The sequence below is a fragment of the Pimephales promelas genome, chromosome 17 (genome assembly GCF_988280905.1).
Source record: "Pimephales promelas chromosome 17, fPimPro1.hap1.1, whole genome shotgun sequence".
Lineage (NCBI taxonomy): Eukaryota > Metazoa > Chordata > Actinopteri > Cypriniformes > Leuciscidae > Pimephales > Pimephales promelas.
The window spans coordinates 29,549,096-29,564,773 of record NC_142785.1 but is presented as its reverse complement, the minus strand read 5'-3'; the positions used below and the strand labels follow the sequence as shown (position 1 = coordinate 29,564,773).

Below are 15,678 nucleotides of genomic sequence, written 5' to 3'. Positions count from 1 at the left end.
AAACAGTCTCTGATGGCACATTTCATCACCGCTGGACACCCATAATGTGGCAAAAATGTAAATTTAAAGCCACCATTAAATCAAAATGTTATTAAATAATTTATAATGTGCACATCGACCTCTTTTTTTAAAATCATGTGCCCTCATAATCTTAAATCAAGTCAACCCTTTCCTCTTTTAAGCAACATCTCTTCTCTAATGGAGTGAGGGCGGGGCAATGCGTCACTCACATGAGATCCACCAATAGCAGCAAACAACAATCAATTCCCCCATGGACAAAACCAAGCCCTGCCCTACATTCCTCTCATTCAAGAAATGTCACAATAGGGAATAAAATACGAATACAACCTCCGTTTAAATGTTTTACGGTGAAAATTAATGTTCATGCATTTTTCTAATGATTTATGAAGGTTATTAGTAAACTCAGGCAATTATATAAAACTTTATTAAATATAAATTATTAAAATTGAAATGAATATATTCAGTTATTTATGGACAAACTATAGTCATAAATAAAGATTATCGGAAACCATGGGGGTGTTTTAAAAGAGAGTTTAGAAAACTAATTTTTCACAACTAATGGAGATATATACACAGCCACATAATATACTTTATAAGAAAAACAACCTGATTTACAGTGTGTTATGTATATGATGCAATTAAACTCACAACATTAAATGAAGCATGATTAAAAAACAAGACACAATGGATGAATGTACGCATCTAGCCGGAAACATGTGCTCAATAATAACGTTTAAAACACTGCTCCTGTGGTTTTTCTTCTCCATTCTGCATCTAAAACCAATTAGTCTGCTTTCACATCCAGTGATCATGATACACTGTGCACTAACATCGCAAGCAGATCGATCTTCTGTGGCTAGAAGACATCCGTACCGCCCACCCTCCCGCTGGCATCACCTGTTGTAGAGCTGTCACTGGCACCACAGGTGCATGCTGGGTAGGACGATTAGCGCAGCTCTAATGCATCACTTACCCACCAGGCTCTTCCTGTCCAATGTATCAATCAACAGTTCTGCCCGGAAGCGTCATACTTATTCAAAGTAAGAAAAGGAGAATTTTTAATGGAGCAAGTTTTTTTCTTTTTTTTTTTTTTATAACCCTCTGGGCATCAAGTGAGGCAGGAATGTGAACATAAAATAAAATATATTGTATAAATAGCTGTTTTTTTAGAAATGTTTTCCTGTTAACTCTGAGGTTCAGTGGTTATAGAGGGTAATACACAGTAGATTAGGAAATACATGGACACACACACACACTCACACACTGTACCTGGCTAGAACAGGGAATATACTGCACTTGCTGGAATTAATGAGAGTGTCAGAGTCTGGAGTCTGTCATACATCATCTTAAATGGCTCATTAGACCAGAATTGGTTTTCGACATGCAAACACACACACATGCACACACAACCATTTACATGCACTCACCTGCCCGGCTTTGGCGCTCTCACACACGAAGGTCTCGTAAGGCATGGCCAGCTCTGGTGGAAACTCATTAATGTCCAGCACATGAACTGTGACGGCCACTCTGCTGGTCAGTACTGGGTTATCTACACAAACAACACACACGTAAGATAATATATTATGACAAACAGCACGCTGTGTTACTCATTACACACATCACAATGCACACGTTTACAGTCGTTCTTCATTTTGGGGAACTTTCCTGTTCATTGATAATTTTAAAGATGTAACATCAAAATAAACATTGCAATATCTACACTATGATTCATTTATATTAGCTTCATTTGATAAAATCAGCTTTGAATGGTGAAAATGAGGGTAAGGGTCTTCAGTAAGATTTTTTTTTTTTTTTACTTTTTTTAAGAAAAGCAATGTAATACTTTGTATATGTTTAAATCATCAAAAGTGACAGTACAGACATTTATAACATCACAAAATATTAATCCAATAATCCTAAAACTGTCATTTCTTATCATTGATGATAGTTTCAAGTACCCAAACAGAGTGTTTAAAACAGAATCATCTATATATACATGTTATAACTGCAGGTATGATGGATCCAGAACCGCTTTGTTAGATTGGATCACATTATAACTCCACACTTCCTTTACTAATATCATACATAGACGGCATATCACATGAGCTTTCTATTGAGGAACCAAAAGGTCTGAAAAAATAATTTACAGGCATAAAAAAGAGTGGTACACTGTACTAATGATTTGAACATTATATCTAAACCATACTACTATACTGCCACCATGTGGTTTTACATTGATAATTGAATGTTTAAATACTATTCTATTCTATTCTATTTATAAAACTAGTCTTATGTCTTTCATAATTTTCTTAACTGAATGACATGGTTAGTAAAATAACACTAGATAATCCAAGAACTTTCTAGCTGACACACAAGGTCATTGGTGTCCTCTCTGGCACTGCTGTTGATGTTCGAACACATCTTGCTGATATTGTTTGAGCGGGCAGTGTGTGGAGGTGAACATCAGTGCGGAATAAACTTTTATAGATCAGATCCGTGAGATGGGCTCAGCATGTCTGAGGAGAAGGTGAGAAGGCTTAGAACGAGGGATCTGAACTCATCCCTCCCAGGGGTCCCGTATAAAGCCAAGACCTGTGGGCGACCTTGATGAAGATGAGCAATCTTCCTGGAGAGAAAGAGAGTCTGTGAGTGTGTCTGTGTGTGTGTGTGTGTGTGTGTGTGTGTGTGTGTGTGTGTGTGTGTGCGCGCAGCTGTTTGTTACTTCAGCTTCAGGGACTCCAGGATGTCTGATGTCCAGTAAAAAAAAAAAAATAATAATAATAAAAATAATATTGTTGCTACAATTTATCTGAGATCTGACATATAATTCTCCAGGCCTTGTGCTTCTGCCTCAAATTAGTTGTGTAGCCAATACTGGAGTTTTGAAAGAGATAAACAAAGGCTAACTAAATGTTAAATGCCAAATTTGAACACGCATATTATTTTTTATGTTCATACATGGCAACACATTATAATTTTCTAACTTAAAGCTGTATTCTGTAAAACTTTTTGTGCTAAAAAATTATGCAAGAGTCTCGGCTAGTAGATTATATCGAGTCATTACGTCACATCTGTACACATAAAGAAGAGTCTCGGCTAGTAGGCTATATTGAGTCATTACACCACATCTGTACTCATAAAGAAGAGTCTCGGCTAGTAGACTATATTGAGTCGTTACGTCACATCTGTACACATAAAGAAGAGTCTCGGCTAGTAGACTATATTGAGTCATTACACCACATCTGTACTCATAAAGAAGAGTCTCGGCTAGTAGACTATATTGAGTCGTTACATCACATCTGTACACATAAAGAAGAGTCTCGGTTAGTAGATTATATTGAGTCATTACACCACATCTGTACACATAAAGAAGAGTCTCGGCTAGTAGACTATATTATGTCGTTACTTCACATCTGTACACATAAAGAAGAGTCTCGGCTAGTAGACTATATTGAGTCGTTATGTCACATCTGCACATAAAGAAGAGTCTCGGCTAGTAGACTATATTGAGTCATTACGTCACATCTGTACACATAAAGAAGAGTCTCGGCTAGTAGACTATATTGAGTCGTTATGTCACATCTGCACATAAAGAAGAGTCTCGGCTAGTAGACTATATTGAGTCATTACGTCACATCTGTACACATAAAGAAGAGTCTCGGCTAGTAGGCTATATTATGTCGTTACTTCACATCTGTACACATAAAGAAGAGTCTCGGCTAGTAGACTATATTGAGTCGTTACGTCACATCTGTACACATAAAGAAGAGTCTTGGCTAGTAGACCGCAATGCTGATGTTGTTAACATTAACAATTTGAAAATAATGTAAAATTTCTAAGGTACGTGATATAATAAGCAATCGTTAGATTTCATCAGCAAGATATACTGCAATGCTTTTTTTCCCCTTAGTTGGTCACAGCAAAAGTGGATGCATTATTCACAACGGCGCGCGACTGACAGCTGCACACTCTCCTCAAAACATTGGATTCATCTGTGCTGTTCCGCGCCGGGGCACAACCCACGTAAAGTTTATAATTCCGCAGAAAACGGCAATTGCATATTTCAAACAGAGAGGAAAAACTACAAACTGCAGCTTTAACTTTTAGACATTTCTATTTGTCATTACATAAAGCTTAACATATGATTAACCTATGGACAATATCAATAGTATCTTGAAAATAATTTAAGAATTCAGGGTGTGAACTTTGACCCATAATTCTGTATGACTGTCTTTTAAGTGTGTGTGTTTCATGTTGATGAAAATGTTGAGGTTCCTCTGGAAAATGTACTACTATATTCTATAGGCTTTACACTGAACAGCACAGGTCAAACAACAGGTCTGAACAACAGGTCTGATCAAACTGGTCTTTGTCCTATCTGCTTGACAGAAAAAAAAAATAGAAGTATGAACACACAAAACATTTAGATATCAATCTCAATATGCGATGGACATCGGTTATTCTTATGTTTTAGGCAGCTCTATATGAACTTGAAGTCAAATGTAATTGACAAATGCCCTCAAAATTCATAAGCTATCTAGGCCTACTTATATTTGATAATTGAATAAGTAATGCATAAGGATATTATAATGAACATATATTAAATAATATTCAATAATGATGTTGTTAATGTTACATTTTGCAACATATTTTCATAGAAAAGAACCCATGGCTTCAACAAGGACGGATTTAACCACTAGATGGAGATGTTGTGTAACAGTGAAAACACCAGACTTTAAGACAAACAGTAAATGTGCCTTTATAAGAGTCTTTGTGATGTTTTTTGTCATTTGCTTTGCAGGTTTGAAACAGTTTGTGTACATTAACTTGTATATGAGAAACACACTTTCCTTTTCATTAACTTGATTGTGGCCCCATTTTCAACTGGTATTCATGTTAACGGCAAATAATTATGTCTGTTGAAACACATTTTTTTTTTCTAACTGTAGAGTAAAAAACTGTTTTATTCAGCTTGCTGACTATTCATAAAAGGGATTATGTAAATCAAGGGTATCTGTGTGTTCTATGGGCAGAAGTTTTCATCATGTGCAACAAGCGTGAAATGTTAGGAAACTGTGTGCTGACTTGTGCTTTCCTCAGCATTTTCATACTTAGTACAATATGATTCAGAGACTCCAGAACATCTGGAATTCCACCTGGTGTGACATTAACATTTCTAAAAAGCTCACGAGAGAGAGAAAAACAAGAATCTGTGATATATGCTAGACTAGCTTGTGATGGTGTTAAACAGGTGCTCATCTCGTAATCACTGGCTCTGAGAGACATAAAAACAGTCACGCGTGTTTTACAAGACTCTATAATGCTAGTGAGGGTATTGCACATCACACGCTGGAGAAATAAGCATTTATGAGATGTAAGATGTTAAAAAAAATTGATGGTTAAATACTTTTTGTGTTCATATAAATGTACAGCTCCAAATGGTCAAAGTGTGTGGAAAAGTTTTAACAAACTAACTAACTTTTAGGGACATGCACATGGACTTTTCAGTTGGGATGCCTGAACAAAGATCAGAAATATATCGTATGATATATATGTATATGATAATGTAACAATATATATATAGTTATGCATGTATATATATACACATACATACATACATTTTATTTGATATAATATAATCTGGTATTTAATTTTTTTAATCAAGGTTTTAATCAGTAAATACAATATTTTTTCAAACAAAGTAAATAATATAAATGTGTTATCCAAACAGTCAAAAATAGTAGAGATGGCTTAGATTATCAATAATTGAAATATAATCTTTTTTTTTTCTAATATTTAGAAAGGCATGAGTTATGAATAAAAGACTATGTGCTCTGTGATTTTTCTTAATCTGAATGATTCCATAAGTGCCAAAGGAACAGAATGTAAAACTGATAGTGAAGAACGAAAAAAAAAAAATGGATAAAAACTGAGTTTCTAACACATGGTGGACAATTCCCACTGCAGCAGAAGAGTGGAGTGTAATGGCTCTGACTTCTGCTAAGTCTCTCCAAAATTAGCTTTAGAAATCACAATTAGCATATCACCAGTGCAACCTTGAGAGACAGTGAGTAATAACGTTACCATGGTGATAAAGGCTCAACTTTTAATGACCTCTCATCCCCATTCCGTCTTAATGAATGCGAGTCGCCGGGTTTGTAATTTTGATTGAGGACTACATAGCCTCCAAGATAATGGCTTTGGTGACTTCTCAGCGGATTTGACGACTTGATGACGATGGATTTGCTTATTTACACGGTGATTCAATCCACGGATCTTTTCCGACACAAACACAATTACAGCAATGACAAGTTTGACGTTGGGGCATGATCGCCTTTCAAATGGCTTCCTAAAATAGTCATTGCGAAATGTAGTTTGCAATCCCTTTTACTTCCATAATCTGAAGGCCTTTCTAAATGAAATAGCATATTCGACCAGAAAGATAAAAATCGTTGGCCGGGATTCGGACTTTGAGCATTGATTGGCTTATGAAAAGTGGATGTTGTTTAGCACAACTGAGGTGACTGGAGAGGGGGCTGACATTGAAAAATGTTAACTTATTTAACCAAAAATTATGCATGGGTTAAGATTAACCTGCTCAAACTAAATGCATCTCTATAGCACGCAGTATGTTTATAGTGCAATTTATATGCGGAAATGAGTTTTTACAAGCTCATTAAAAACTCATTACACTCGGAAAAAAACTCGGAAATGAGTTTTTAACCATGGGTTGGTTAGGGTAGGTTTAGTAATGGTGCGGGGTGCATGTGTATTACACGTTTGGTTAGAATTAGTGGTGTGTGGGGTGCGTGTGTATTACACACAAATTAACTGCGTATCAAATATGCAAAAACTGTGTATCATATGCACGTAAAAACTAATTTTCGCGTATAAATTGCGCAATAATACACAATGCGTGCTATAGAGACACAGAACAGGCTGTTTAGGGATAGGTTCAGGGTTAGTACCTTTTTATTACCCAGTTATTGTTATTGCTTAAAAAGTTCATAGTATGTACACGTGGAAAAGAACTGTAAAATAAAGCGCTACAGTAAAAGGAATTTGGGGATGCCATCCAAACAGGAAAGTAATTTAAGGGGTGGAGAATGTTAAATAAATAGAAGAAAATAAATAATAAAATAGTTTTCATTTTGTTATAAAATATTTAAAATAAATGCTGTTCTTTCAAAGTTTATATTCATTAAGAATCCTGAAAAAAAAAAAAACTACCACTCTTTTCACAAAAAATAAAAAGATAAAAAAAATAGGTAGCAGTATTTCCAAAATTGATAATAATCAGAAATGTTTCTCGAACAGCGAATCAGCATCATGTGACACTAACTGGAGCAATGATGTTGAAAATCCAGTGTTGTATCACAGGAATAAATTAAATTTTAAAATACATTAAAATAGAAAACTGTGATTTTAAATTGTAATAATATATAACAATATTGCAGTTTTACTATATTTTCCTTGGTGAGCATAAACAAAAACATTTAAAAAAAAATCTTGCAGATGTTGCAGATATACCATGCACCAATGAATTATGAACATTAAGAAGTGTAACATGAAAATATAAACTGTCATTTTTGGTTTCAATCTGACTTTAAAACACCTTATCATTAATGTTTTATCATTGCATTAAGACATAATGTGAGACTAAGTCTTCTATAAATGACCACACTGATGGCAAGGAACAATTAATTCACCAGCAGTTTAAGAACTTGGGAATACATCAATTGTTAAACTCAGGAGGTCAAGGAGAAAAGAAAGACACTGTAGTAATGATACATATTCCAGGAGAGTCCTCATATTTTATGAATGCTCGTAAAAAGCAGATTTAATGGAATTCGCTGCTGACTGCGCAGTGATGGGCCACCGTAAATCCGTTGAAAAAGACAATTGGACTTTTATGAATCACTTCTGAGGTTCACAGCTATACTTACTAACTTTAGTGGCCACAACTGAAATGTTGTGCTGCGCTATACTCTCCCTGTCCAGAAGCTCATTGGTCGAGATGGTTCCTCTGACGGGATCGATGTCGAAGAAGCTGTCCAGGTCGCTCTTCCAGTCAATGGAATACCTGAAGAACAAAGAACAGGTTTAGTTTAGAGGGGCACATTCACCCTTACTAAGCTAGGCACCACTGTAGGCGATGTTCAAGAGTATATATTACCATTTTTGTCCCTTTTTTCTTATCCTCACAGTTTTGCACAGTGCTCATTATGTTTGATTTAGTCATGCGGCAAGCAGGCATGGAAATATTGTGCACTCTAGCGAACTGCTACTGTATGTGTGGGTCCAGTTTTGAACAGCTGTGATGTCGGTGTAATAGCCTAGCGACCTTGTTAACACACCCCGTAACCATTCTCAGGGGGTGTTTTACATGTGTCTCGGGGAGACTTCGCACCCCAGTATATGCATGAGAAAGCTTGGTTTGCGATGACCTCGTTCACATATACTTGACGGTTTGGACTCATTCTCTCACAAATATGTTTTTTTCCAACCTGAACTTTTGGATGTATTAATGCAGGCTGGTATTTTCAACACTGCTTGTTTATTTATTTGTGGCTTGACCTAGAATTGAGCAAAAGGGAAATTAAGTGGGAGAGCTGGGTGAGGTGGGATGCTACGAGGTTTATGGTTTCCACATTTCAGCTGCTGCCTTGTTAAATTTACTCAAAAGGTGGTCAACAAAAAGAAAAAAAAGAAAAAAAACATCTGAGGATTTTTGTGCATTTGCACTGGATTCTCAACAAAAGCCTTTGATGTTCTGATTCACAACCGTTAGGAGACCTGATTCGCCATAATAATCATCATACATACCATACAGAGACTGCAGCAGTGTGAATGTAATGCATTTAAATGACTCATTCTGAATCTGCATGTATTCAAAATCTTTATATAATCAAGCTAAGGTATTAGAAAAAAAAATCACAGTCTGATTCTGAAAATACAGCATGTTAAACTTTGATAATATAATTATGCCAAGGTGCGATTAGTTTTTAATATTTTGAAAAATATTGCGCCTCCTCCCCTGAAAACATGTGTCCAGTTTTGTTGTGAACAGATGACTAGGAGTACCAGGTTTACGAGTTGCAATGATTGCAGACTGCCTAAACGTGGTTCGGCCTTCTTTGCACAGACAGCCTTCGCATTTAAAGGCATCAAAGAATGGAACAAACTCCCACAGAGTCTGAAACTTACTTAAGACCTGAAGGATTTTTCTCGCAATACAAGGAAAGTGTTATTAGAATCATGTAAACATAGATGGATGTACATTTTTGTTGGACTTTTTTTTTTGGACTTGGACTGATGGTTTTAATTAACACAGTCTCACCCCAAGACGTCATACAACTGACCATACGTCAACATCCGCCGTTTTAGGGTACCCTTAAACGCCGGTTAGATGACGATCCTGGGGCGTTACTACCTTTAACGTCAGTTAGGGGACAGGGTAGGTTTAGGTCTGGGGTAGGGTTAGGATTAGATAACATTATCTGACCGACTTTTAAGGGTACCCTAAAACGGCGGCTGTTGACGTATGGTCAAATGGTTGAATGGGACTACAGATGGAAACTAGCTTAAGCTAAATCTGGTGCAAAGCATCTTTAATTAATGTTTTTTCGCACATCGTCCCTGTTGAAATATATATATAGTATATATATATATATATATATATATATATATATATATACTGTATATATATGAAGAGTTCAGATGCAAAAGCCTCTAAATGCCATTTGAAATTTTCTTCTAAAATAACCACTTTTATCAAGCTTGTATATTTAAGTTCAGTAATTTCACTTATATGATAATTAATAGGTAATCTTCATTGCCATTTAAGTGAAATTACTGAACTTAAATATACAAGCTTGATAAAAATGATCATTTTAGAAGAAAATTTCAAATGGCACTTAGAGGCTTTTGCATCTGAACTCTTCATGTATATATACTATATATATATATATATATATATATATATATATATATATATATATATATAATCATCAGTGACAGTGCCCGGAATCAGAGGGTACTCCGACCCGGACAATCATCACACATCCATAGACTCCATAATACTTTGCTCAGACTAATCAGCCATGATCAAATCTACCTGTGAGTCATTACCTTGTTTAGCTCACCCCATATACAGTATGCCTAGTTTTCACATTTATTCCCTGCATGGAGGAAATGCACCAATAAGTTGATGCCAACTGCCGTATAATAGCAACAAGAAGAAGAAGTCATTCCCTGCAAAGTCTTTTTTAGTGTTTGTACTGCGCTGTGATGGCAGTTTGGGTCTGTGAAAGCGCTATATAAATGCAATCCATTTACCATTTACTGCAATTTCTGAGCATTCTCTCTGTTGATCCCGTGTTCTTGGTGTTTGATATTTGCCTGTTTCTTGGATTCCCCTTGTGTTTGTTTATATGGACTGCCTTCCTGTGTTCGACCTATACTACTTTGGATTACCCTTTCAATATAAACTGCATTTGGATCCTCAACCTTCGTGATCGGAGCAGTAGGCTATGTGACACTGTGTTAATATAGCACATTTCAAAACAGGACATATTTGGGAAAAGAAAAGATCGCTCGAAACCCTCAGGCCATGTTTACACCTGGTATTAAGATGCGTTTTGGTCAATCGGATTACAAGACGAGGGGGACACATCCCCGTTAACATCTGGTGATTTAATCCACCTCATTTGTTCACTTCTGTCCTGATTTCTAAGAGGGGAGTCTATGTGTGGGTAAATGTATGTTTTATCAGATCTTTACTTCTACTGGACAAAATAAGCTTGAGTAATTTATATATGAACACACAGGGAGCAGCAGCTTTGGTTTCTGCATTTACGAGACCGCGCTGAACGCAGTGAGTGCATGTTAGAAATGGTGAGAGAACATTGTGCTTGTTTTTCATTTTCAAAACAAACTTGGGTCTTCAGATGACAGTTTAAATCCTCCCTGACTAGCGCACGTCTCATAATGTTTACAGATTAGGTCAGTAGGCGGTGAGTTGGCGGTCTTTTGTGGCTGTTTGAACGCATTCGACAAAATTAGCAATTACACCACGAAAGCAACCAGATCAAATGCGTTTTCGATCTCTGGAAGTGGTCGGAGGTGGACAAGCTCAAAACATTTTACACCCTGTTTACACCTGCATTTAGCATCGGCCAAACCACTTCTTAATATGCCAGATTAATAATCTAATATTTCAGATTAATATGGCATCATGTGTGAGAGAGAAGACAGACATATCTTCTGGTATTGGTTCTCATAAGCCAAATATTTAATATGAAGATCAAACAAGATTACGCGGCAGTGCATGCAACGTTTGTTAATATTTCAACTTACAAATCAGTATGGAAACTTTGTTTTATTTAATGTTCTATCGAGCCATTGTGGTTTCATTTTTGTGTCAATTTTTTTTGTGCTACACAAGTTTTGGTTAAATTCTAATTAGCTGATCATTAACCTAATGCATCTGAACAAAGCCTTTTTAATTGATTTTTTTTCAAATGCTGCTGCAACACACACACACACACAAAAAAAAAACTTCAAACAGATTTTCAATATGCTGCTTCATTAATCTTTACATGACTACGAGATTACAAAACAAACAGACTGATGAACAAATTATTCATTGTAGAAAGTAGTTAAGAGACCGGCTCGACAGACCCTTGGCTGTGCAGAGAGATGAAGCAAAACATCAAATTTGTCCTATTTTAACAACTTGCATAAGTCTTGTTCTATTCCTGTTGCATGATCTGAGAGTAGGTTAAACAAATGTCTATCTCCTCAAATTCATCAGGGGTCATGCAGTCAGGATAGTTTGAGCATATTCTTATGTCGACTCAAAGCTTAAACATTCATGTTTGGAAAAGAAAGCAAGCTATGTGGGTCGATACAGCTGAAATATCAGCTTCGCTGGGCCTGAGATCCAAATGTGTAATGAGATACATCTCCCAGAGGAAATATGATGAGTATGTTAAAATACAAAAACAAACACAAAACTGCATAAATACAGATGCATCAGAGGACAAATTGATCTAAAATCAACATGAAAAGGCTGTTCAAAACCCATTTTACTTCCATAATATGATGAATTTACAAGCGCAACATGATATTATTAAAAAAAACATTTTTGCGAATTGCGAATATAAACATTTTATTTATAACAAAAACCTGTTGGTGTGTGGCAAGATGAGGCACATTTATCAGTATTCTCTTTAACTATTCTTTCATTATTTCTCACTATTATCTTGGTTCTAGTCTGTACCAGGGGCGTAGCCAGAATTTTATTTTTGGGGGGTCCCGTCTTTAAATGAGGGGGCAACATTTATTTATATACTGTATATATCAAGTTGATCTTTCCATGCTTTTTAAAAAAAGTGTAATATTGTACTTTGAGTTTGAGCGCCTGCCATTGTCACGGCATATTAACTCTAACGCAAAGATGAAGATGACAGCGTACGTTACGCGCAACACGTTATATAAACAAATCAAGTTTGAAAATAAGCCGCATTTTACCGCGCAGCATTTTGATTGGTCAATCTATCAATCCTAATAAAACAACTTTTTTTTTTTTTTTAAGCAATCAGAAATCTGAGGGGACCGGACATGTAAATGAGGGGGCCTAGGCCCACCCAGGCCCCCTCGTGGCTACGCCACTGGTCTGTACCTCTCCGATCAATCCTGAAACTGCTGTATTTCCTCTTTAGGATGACTTACTTATGTTTTATTTCCTCCATTGTTAGTCACTTTGGGTAAATGAATCTTCTAAATGTAGAAATGTAAATCTTCTGTACAGAACTTTATCCCTCTAATATTTTTCCCACTGTGGGCCTGTGAACTCTCCTTTGAGTCGTTTACCTCAAGAAATGTTTCGGTTTGTGAACTGAAGCTGACGTGAACAACACAGCTTTGGATGACTTTACTTCTTTCATAAGTCCATCTATTTCTGATCTCTCTGAAGCTCTTTTCTTGACTCCTGTAGCTTGGGAATAAAACAAAACAATACGAAAAAAAACATAAAAAAGCTTTGGAGGAAGTCGTTGAAACTTTCGATACCAAAAAGCACTTTAGCTATTTTGTTTCCTGCACGCGGTGGACACTGTGTATAGATGTGTTTTAAAAGCTTTGTTCTTTTCGCACAGAAGCTCATTGGGGACGACTGTTTTCTGATGAGAAAGTGCCCATCCCCATCGAGCAATGTTACGATGTTTCTGAATAATTAACCAAGAAAGTCCCAAACAAGTACAACAAAGCCCTTTCACCAATACAAATCCTCTCTTTGTCCATTTTGCTTTGTTATACCGAATGAAATATTAATAGAGAAACAAATGCGTTAGGTGGTGTTAGGACCCCGGCAATGGTGCATCAGTTGTTTGTCTTCTTGTAAAACTTTAAAAAGCAATCTTAAGAAGTGCAACTCTAAAACATAATGGAATATAAAACGAGGTACATCTTTCAGCATGTTGCTGTTTTGACCTGAGTGTGCACAAGAGATGTGTCAGATGGACTGTAAGCATTCATGTGTGTCCAATTGTAAAACTTTCTTTCAAAGGTACAATGGTGATGGCAAGGACTGAACCAGCAACCCTACGTTTACCAGCCCTGAGTCTTACCTGACCGGACTGTTCCCTGCGTCCAGATCCTGTGCAGTCACGGCTCCTATAATGGTGGCTTGCGGCGTGTCCTCGTAAACGTCCATCGTGTAGGAGGGTTTGCTGAAGACGGGAGGCTCATCCACATCCAGAACGTTTATCTTTACTGTTGCGGTGTCTTTAAACGGGCCAAAACTGTGGAACCGTGGATCCAGGTGTGCATTCGAGGCCTCCACTTTAAATGTGTACGCCTTTTTGGTCTCATAGTCCAGCGGCTGTGAGAAAGACAAACAGAAAAGAACAAAAGAAAAGTTCAGGTAAAGTCTCGGCATCTCGGCATGGACCTGCAGCTCAACCCGGCTAAGACTGAGCTTCTCATCCTCCCTGCCTACCCGTCTCTAGAGCACGACTTCACTATCAAGCTAGATTCTTCCTCAATCACCCCATCAAGGTCAACTCAGAAATCTTGAAGTAACCTTTGATGATCAGCTGACCTTCACAGACCACATTACCAAAACGGCTCGATCATGCAGGTTTGCTATTAGGCCTTTCCTAACTGAGCATGCGACACAACTTCTCGTCCAGGCCCTAGTCACTTCTAGGCTTGATTACTGCAATGCTTTTCCGGCTGGACTTCCATCATGTGCAACTAAACCTCTACAAATGATCCAGAATGCTGCTGCTCGCCTTGTCTTCAACGAGCCCAAAAGGGCCCACGTCACTCCTCTGTACATCTCTCTGCACTGGCTGCCACTCGCTGCTCGCATCAAGTTCAAGGCATTGACACTTACTTGCAGATCGACCAAAGGTTCAGCTCCCTCCTGCTTCCACTCATTATAACAAGTCTACATCCTAAGCAGAAGCCTACGATCAGTCAATGAGCGACGGCTCATGGTACCAGCACAGAGAGCCTCAAAATCACTCTCCAGAACTCTTTCACGGTTCCATGCTGGTGTAATGACCTGCCCACCCTCATCCGGAATGCAGAATCCCTGACAGCATTCAAAAGACAACTGAAAGCTCTTCTCTTCCGTGAGCACTTAACATAAAAAAAAAAACCCTTCCCTTTAAATCCTTGCTTACCTGGTTTATGCTACTCTGAGCAATGTCTGAACTTTGTATTTTGAGCAATTCTTGCGTTGTTTTTGCCTCTTCACAATGACTCGCTTGGTTTAGTCCTCAGTTGTAAGTCGCTTTGGATAAAAGCGTCTGCTAAATGACTAAATGTAAATGTAAATGTAAAGTGCCAGCTGGATTAGGCTAAACCAGGGAGGTCAACATTCGGGTGTTTATATATATATATATATATATATATATATATATATTGGACTTAAACACCACTTTTCAAAATTTCTGGGGTGGTAAGATTAGTTGTTTTTAAAATAATTATCTCATGCGCACATACAGGGCCTATATATAGCGAATGAGATAATTATTTTAAATTATTTATTATTTATAAATTATTTATTTTAAATTGGAATTATTATGTATGTGTGATGCAAAGAAACATTTTCCGCATCATTACTCCAGTCTTCAGTGTCATATGATCCTTCAGAAGGTTTGTTTAATTATTTATGGAAACCATGATTTTTTGATCATGATAAACATACACATAAACATGATACACATACACATAAACATGACACACATACACATAAACATGATATATATATATATATATATATATATATATATATTTTATTTCAGCAAAAATTAATTAAATCGATCAAAAATGGCACTGAAGAAATGCATTATATATATATATATATATATATATATATATATATATATACACACACATTTCTTCAGTGCCATGTTTGATCGATTCAATTCATGTTTGCTGAAAGAAAAATAAAATCATCTTAGATTATGAAATAAGATAATAAATAGTATCCAGGTATTATAGAACCCCTTCATGTTAGCCATTCATTGAGGCCTTACATTAAGACTTCATTAATTTATTTATTGGCGTTTTATCTTTTTTTTTTTTTTTTTTTTTTTGCTGGAATTGCTCACTTTGATCATGATGAATGCAGGCCCTTTCTCA

At 36.7% G+C, this 15,678-nt stretch overlaps 1 protein-coding gene across 1 annotated transcript in view; it reads right to left on the bottom strand.

The window, feature by feature from the left end:
* cdh12b (cadherin 12b) overlaps positions 1-15,678 on the bottom strand; it is a 155,081-nt gene that overhangs the window by 16,056 nt on the left and 123,347 nt on the right. The window contains exons 7-9 of the mRNA XM_039665301.2: positions 13,653-13,906; positions 7,968-8,104; positions 1,449-1,570 (exon numbers count right to left, since the gene is read on the bottom strand). Coding sequence (XP_039521235.2) covers positions 1,449-1,570; positions 7,968-8,104; positions 13,653-13,906 — 513 coding nt within the window. The remainder of the gene's footprint in view (positions 1-1,448; positions 1,571-7,967; positions 8,105-13,652; positions 13,907-15,678) is intronic.